We start from the raw sequence: 7,069 nt of genomic DNA, 5'->3' as shown, positions 1-7,069 counted from the left end.
AGCTATGCAGATACTCTGCATCTGTCGTCTGCTTTCCCCAGTCTAGACAGGGACCACCAGACACACAAGAAATAACATAGTTAAATTCCATCCACTGAAAATGTTTTCGACTAAACTTCACAGGTTCCACAGCCTTTAACTTCTTTTAACACAATCGCCGAACGTATTCTGCTGTCGTCTGCTGTTGGCAACCTCACGTCTGCCAAGTGAAATCCCGCTTGAAAAAAAAGTCACGTGTTCAACTTGTCAAGAAAAAAGCCGATCGTAAGTCATATTTCTTCAAATCATGTCCACTTCCCCAGCCATTTGATACCCGGGCACTCATTTTAAACCCCGGATTTACACAAATTAAGGCCAGTGTAAACAAAATTTAATTATCCCCAACACCCAGAGTATCGAAGCTGAGGTTAGCAACAAATCAATAGTCATAACTACTGATGCATGGCGGACAGAATGAAACTAAACCAAACTTCAAAACAGAAAAAAAAATCTTCAAAGCATTCGACGATTGCTGTAAATTTTATTTAATTCTGACGTGGGGGAGTAAAACACGGCGCAGCTGCAAACCACAAAGTGCGTGACCAGTGCAGCCCACTCGTCAGCGTTCGGTCGTTTCCGATATACCATCCTATCGCTGGTCGTACCTCCATCACCAGTCGCCATGAACTGTTTCTCTGCGACGAAGCTATCGTGGAACCGCTACCTGGTCTGCAAGCGGTACCTGGGTACCAGCGGGCCAAGATGGCGACGAAACTACCCGCTCTCCGCGAACGAAATGCCTCGAAGTGGCGGCATCGCTTCTATGATGCGTTTACCAGTGCAGGCAACAACGCAAGGTGAGACATCTCACTCGCCATGTTATCTCACCCAGTCGCATGTTTATGGCAGAGCTGTTTACATGTGATGTGTTCTTGGTGGTGGGGGACATGGGTGGGGGGACATGGGTGGGTCCCACTGAAACATGTGTGGAGCAGAGCATGAGGAGAATGTAGAGGCTCTCTAACTCTCTCTATATATATTTATATACTATTATTATTATTGCTGGTTCTAGTAATTATAATAAAGAATAAAGTTAATTTATATTGGGCTTGCCCTCCTATCAAAGGCTAGCTCAAAGCGCTTGACACAAAATATAAACAAATAAAATAAAAAATGGTCTCAAAACAAAGAGTTCAGTATCTTCACAGTTAGTGTACTACACATGTTGAGAAGGTGAAAGATGTAGTCGTTTCGCTGCCAAAAATATCCCATTGTAGCCTTCATTTCTTCTTTGACAATGTTTTAACTTGCAGCTGTGATTTGTAGTCGTAGTGGTCATAGAGGTGTTGGCGGTGGTGGTGTCAGCAACGACATATTTGTGTCCATTATTTGGTTCACACATGGCTGTCACGAATGTCGCATCAAAACAATGGCAGCGAAAAAAAAAATGAATAAAGCAGGAGGCAGGATTGTAGACAAGAGAGGTTCAAGTCCACGCTTGTTTACTCGCGTATATCCAGAACCTAAAACAGCGGGGTAAATAATCATACTCTTCATTCAGTCGCTTCATACATAGAGAACATGTGTCCACAGTGCGAACATAACAATCTCGTGACCTACAAGTTATAAATATTGCAGCGATAACCGAAATACAGAGTTCATGTCATGGGCAGACAACTGACCTGCTATAATTCTGTTGGGGTAGGCGTGGCGGACTGGGTGGCTAGTGCCCTTAGGTTAGGTGCACTAACAGAACTAACACTAATTTTTGTGAAAAGTATTTTGGTTCGTATCTAAACGTGGGTCGCAACAGAAAAGATGTTAATGATAAATTTTAATGAGTTGGTATGTTACTGTGAAAGGGGGATAATTAGCAAGGCGGAAGCATATGAGGACTGTTGTACTCGTCGCTTATGACGGAAAGGGCGACAAATGTTCACAGGTGGTGCACCCGGTAGAGTAGTGGTTATAACACTCGCTTGTCAGTGAGCGGCTCAGGGTTCAGATCTCGTCTCGGGACACTCTGTATGTGACACCTGTTCGCAGGAATGGCCGTCGGGGGTTTTCTCTGGGTACTCTGGTATCCTCCCCTCAAAAGAAAATAGCAATGTAGTAATTTCCTTTACTTCAATACAAATGCTGTCCTTTATTTTGTGCCCGTAAGGACTCGATGCCTGTTTTGTTGGAGTGCCGTTGGACTCTGGGACATCCAATCGATCCGGGGCTCGTCTGGGACCACGTCACATCCGGCAAGAGTCCTCACTGCTGAGGCAGGCGAACCCTATGTTGGGTACTGTGTCCTGCATACACTTGATGGAGTCTACAGCATTTCTTTCTTACCTCTCGCTATCACACACACACATACACAAACATACGCACAGAGAGAAGGACTACAAAACTTCTAGACTTCTCTGTCACTTCTTTTGTTGTGAGGCCATATTGTTTTATATATTTTATATATGAGTAGGTGTGTCTGTTGTAAAAGTGAGCGTGTCTATTACATGCGAATATATGCACGATGTTGGTGATTCCTTTAATGTGGATAGGTCTGTTTATCACTTCTGTAAAGCGCTCTGAGCAAATCTTTGGAAAAGCGCTATAGATGTTTATGAATAATAATAACAATAATAATAATAAGAGTAAAGGTAACGCACAATAGGTGACGTGCATAAAATAACGGGAAATGTTAAAAAATTTTGCTCAGAGAAAGAAAAGTGACCAGAAAAGGTTCTTGACAGTTCTGCTCAGTTTTATAGTCAGGGTTAGTATTATGGAGGGTGGCAAGAAGAGAACGGACGAACAATACCATAATGGCTGCGTTGGGCACAACCACGTACGGGTGCAAATCCACCCAGTCGTGAAAATTGAAGTCGTATCGACACAACATGTAACTTGCATCAGCTCTACAAGATATATATATATAGTCTCTACTTATAGTCACGTGGTTTGCTGTATGTCCTGCCGCAGGCACGATTCCATTCGACAGCATCCAGGTGGCCGACGTTGGCGACGTGTGCATGAACATCTACGATCTGCCAACGGCCGTTAAGCAGATCAAGGCCGCCTTCGACAAGCTCATCGTTAACGGTTGCGTACCCCTTACCATGGGTGGCGACCACACCATCTCTTACCCCATCCTACAGGCCATAAAGGTAATGATGTGACATGCACCCTTGTGTATGTGTCACCCACTCCACTTGTCACCTTCCCTCTCCTCTTACGAGACAAGGAACCAAAAAATTGAGATAAGCCATTCTTTCCCACCACGAGGTGGAAGTTCGGACTTTAAAATGATTTAATTAAATAATTGAACTGAGGTCATAACAAAGTAAAAACATATCTGTAACCCCTACCCCCTATCGTCTTTGCTGTCGAACTCTTTCTGCACATAGTGATGTTTGTATGCATGTGTTTCGAGATGAAAAAGGGTGAGATATTCACCCAGATTTGGGGATAGAGTATCTTGCACAAAGCTTTACTCAATAATAAAAAAAAAAAATAAATAAATAAAAAATAAAATAATAATAACACCGACTAGTCTTAAGGGTATGCACGTACATACCCGCTGTCAATGATGTTTGATCGTTTTCTGTTTGAAGCTTTATATTTGAGAAGAAAGGGATGTTATTCACTCAGGTATGGGAGAAAATATCCTGTATTGAGCTCAGCCCAGTTATTTGATTTTAAATTATACTTCGTTGTATTTTAAAGTGTCTGTGTGTACTTTTAAATTATTCCTTTATGACAATAGCCCAGCCGTTAAAGTGTAGTCTGTCTGTAGGACAAGTACGGCCCGGTGGGCCTGGTGCACGTGGACGCTCATGCTGATGTCAATGACACCATGCTGGGGGCCAAAATCGCTCATGGCACCCCCTTCCGGCGCGCCTTCGAGTATGGCAGTCTGGACGGCCGGCGGGTCATACAGATCGGATTGCGAGGCACAGCTTATGACTTGGATGGCTACAAGTGGTCCACCGAGCAGGTAGGCTGTAGAGTAGCCTTCAACTCAGCTACATGGGCCTACAAAGTGCATGACTACCAGTGGTCCACCGAGCAGTTACACTGCAGGCTGATTGTTCGACATTTTGCAGAATTAATATCTATGAAAGTAAAAGGCGATGTTGATGCCGACGAAGTTTCCCGCTTTCCTGGAAGTAGAGGCGCTTATCGTCTGCTGCGAATTTCGACATCCACATTAGTCGCATCATTTGTTTGCTGTATATTTAAAAATATTTCGATATGTATGTTTGATTGGGTTGCATGTAGCTTGCTAACAATGTTTCGACGATAATTTATTTTTAGTAAGCACAGACTCTTCTCCAATACTGTTTCTTATATAAAGCCAGTATTTATGTTATAGTCGCCACACGACATAAGCCTCGGGTGGTTGAAAACATTTATCCACCTTGTCTGTGGGTGGAGAAGATTCAAAAGCAAATGATGTAGAGGCTGTGAGAAGCTGTGTTTGTAAACTGCCTCCTCGCCAATGTACGAGTGCTTTTTGCAGGGCTTCCGGGTAGTTCCGGCCTCGGACTGCTGGAACAAATCCCTCAAACCTCTCATGACTGAAGTGCGCAGCATGATGGGAAGTGGGCCTGTCTACCTGTCGTTTGACATTGACAGCCTTGACCCCTGCTTCGCACCTGGGACAGGTAAACTGCAAGAGTTTAGAATTTGTGTCGAAAAGAAAACAAAGCTAGCGACAAGAAAACACTATGTCATCATACCTATAATTGCCCTTATGGATGAATAAAGTTGTATTGAATTGAATTGAACTATGCACAAAAGACTATAGTCTTTCAGGTTTTATTAAAAAAATCGGCCCCTAATATTTTTTTTAAAGGTTTTTGGGAGGTGAGGTGTTAAGTGTTTTCTCGGGGACGCCTTTTTGTGGGCGCGGTACCCATCTCTCCCTCGCCTGAGGTGCTCCGGTGGTGCAACGGCTAGCACTAGTCAGGGTTGTCAACTGTGAGGGCTGGCTGTCCTGGGTTCAGCTCTCGTCTCGGGCACGCTGTTCTTTCTCTGCATGTGGCATCTGTTTTCGGGGCGGGCTGCCTTGCCATGATGTAGTCTTAGTTGCTGGCTCGGCATAAAACACCAGCTCACCCACCCACCCACCCACCCACACACCTCACTGTCGCTACCTTACCTTCCCCAACAGTATGGGAAAGGTCGGGGACTTTTTTCTGCCAAAGGCCCCTTGAATATTAATAACATCACTCGTAGGCCGTACAGAATTATCAGCTTAAAAATTAGCCTTCTGTATTTAGTACAGCCATATTTTCGCCACAGTGTGTTAACACTTTTGCAACGTGTACAATCCCAGCATGCCTGGCACTGTCTTCAGATGCAGGGAAAGGCCGCAGGTGTCGCACAACTCGATATCTTTGTCCAGTCTCTTGGCTGCCAGCGACCCCTGATCGCCATACGCGTGTGAATTGTGTCCACAACTTGCTTTAATGTAATATTACATCAATAATGATAATGAACTTTGTCTGTGCTCACGCGCAGACCATGCGGACGGTCGTCCTGTCCTTCACATCGGAGCACGCGACACGGGCAACGGACAAGAAGAGTACGTCTGTCCCGCCATGCACTCGACTGTGTCGATTCCATAATGGAGGTTCCTTGCGTGTCCTTCAAAGTTTGCAGTAATATGATTCGCCTAATACAACTTTATGCTGATATGAAAAAATTTCCTCGATTTATTGAATTTCAAGTTCCGCTTTTGGCAAGGCCAGACAAAAAAAAATTTTCTTATAGATCCTCTGGGGAGATATTCCCTTCCCCTGACTATGGAGTTCGGTAGTCATTCTGACAGCTAGGTCGACTGGAGGAAAATTTGATGCTCCACACGGGTATTGAACCGGCCTGCCTCTCGGTCTGGACGCCAGGCCTCTAACAACTCGTCTATCCACTTCTCTATTATGCTTCGTCGTTGTCATCATCTTAAAATATTCTTGTTATCATCTTCTCGTTTCCGTTTCATCTGCAGGAACTCCTGAGATCGCGGGGTTGACAATCTACCAGGCTCTCGAGATCATCCACGGGTGTCAGGGCCTCAACATCGTGGGGGCGGACCTGGTGGAGGTGAGATCGATTAGCACCATCTTGCAGCAAGTCCGTAGGATCGTCTTCTTCCTCGGGCAATAATTCATTGTTTTCATGTCCAGTGAACGCTCATATAATACACGGAAGCTGCGAAAACACATTTCTATCTATACTACACTGAGCTCGATAAAACTGCAAACAAAATAAATAAAATTTCTTTGCTTTTTCACACTTCCTCTTGGGGTTCTTCTTGCTTCTAAGTGCATTCTAAGTGTAAGTGTCCTTAACAAATTTGTCCTTTTGCAAGGAAAACAAAACTATATTAATATTAATCGCTCCAGCACACTTTGCCCGGTCAAGAATGACATTGAAGTGTAAATTTGTGATTGCACGTTTCCTCAGAAGACAAACAAGACTCGAATTAGGAAGAGAAAAAATGTTGATATTGATTTTGATTATTACTTTAAATATAACCCTAAAAAGAAAGGAAAATATATTTATAAAAATTCAAACTCTTTAATATAGTGTGTATATGTCTATGCACTTACCATATAAATATAAGGCGTTTTACATATATATAAAGCAGTGTGCGATAAGCAAAACTCACCTGTTGTTGTTGTTGTTTGTGTACAGGTGTCGCCTCCATATGATGTCGGTTCTATGACCTCACTGACAGCCGCCAACTTGCTGTTTGAAATGCTGTGTGTTGTTCAGCTGAGCAAAACAGTCAAGAACAAGTAACTGGGAGAAACGATTCCATTTGTATAACCCAGAATAAGGTCTTAAAACGGACTTTACCTTGTTTGAATATGTCGATGTTCTGTATTATTTAGACGAACAAAACATTCATGTACCATGTACAACTCTGTCCATGTTCTGTATGATTTAGACGAACATGAACCAAACACTCAAGAACAAGTGACCTGAAGAGACCACTACGATTCCATTCGTTTTATAACCCAGGATAATCTCTTAAAATGAGATTTCGATGCAAATAATAAATGAACATACAAATAAAGATATTAAGGAGAATGGATCT

General features: G+C 43.3%; 1 protein-coding gene across 1 annotated transcript; it reads left to right on the top strand.

The window, feature by feature from the left end:
- Positions 1–528: 528 nt before the first annotated feature.
- On the top strand, positions 529–7,062 carry LOC112555160 (guanidinobutyrase-like). The gene is made up of 7 exons (XM_025223414.1): positions 529–836; positions 2,144–2,269; positions 2,947–3,131; positions 3,761–3,961; positions 4,487–4,631; positions 5,975–6,069; positions 6,664–7,062. Exons 1-7 carry the CDS (start codon positions 662–664, stop codon positions 6,769–6,771), a joined length of 1,035 nt encoding a protein of 344 aa, XP_025079199.1. The 5' UTR covers positions 529–661; the 3' UTR covers positions 6,772–7,062.
- The last annotated feature ends 7 nt before the right edge of the window (positions 7,063–7,069 follow it).

The sequence above is a fragment of the Pomacea canaliculata genome, linkage group LG14 (genome assembly GCF_003073045.1).
Source record: "Pomacea canaliculata isolate SZHN2017 linkage group LG14, ASM307304v1, whole genome shotgun sequence".
In the NCBI taxonomy this organism is placed as follows: Eukaryota; Metazoa; Mollusca; class Gastropoda; order Architaenioglossa; family Ampullariidae; genus Pomacea; species Pomacea canaliculata.
The sequence above is the reverse complement of the archived record's forward strand: the minus strand, read 5'-3'. Positions and strand labels throughout refer to the sequence as shown.

Bases quoted from the DNA above. Each gene is read 5' to 3' on its own strand.
- LOC112555160 (XM_025223414.1), top strand. From the start codon at position 662: ATGAACTGTTTCTCTGCGACGAAGCTATCGTGGAACCGCTACCTGGTC. The intron at 3,962-4,486 runs GTAGGCTGTAGA...TGCTTTTTGCAG, and splicing joins ACAAGTGGTCCACCGAGCAG to GGCTTCCGGGTAGTTCCGGC. The intron at 4,632-5,974 runs GTAAACTGCAAG...TTTCATCTGCAG, and splicing joins CTGCTTCGCACCTGGGACAG to GAACTCCTGAGATCGCGGGG.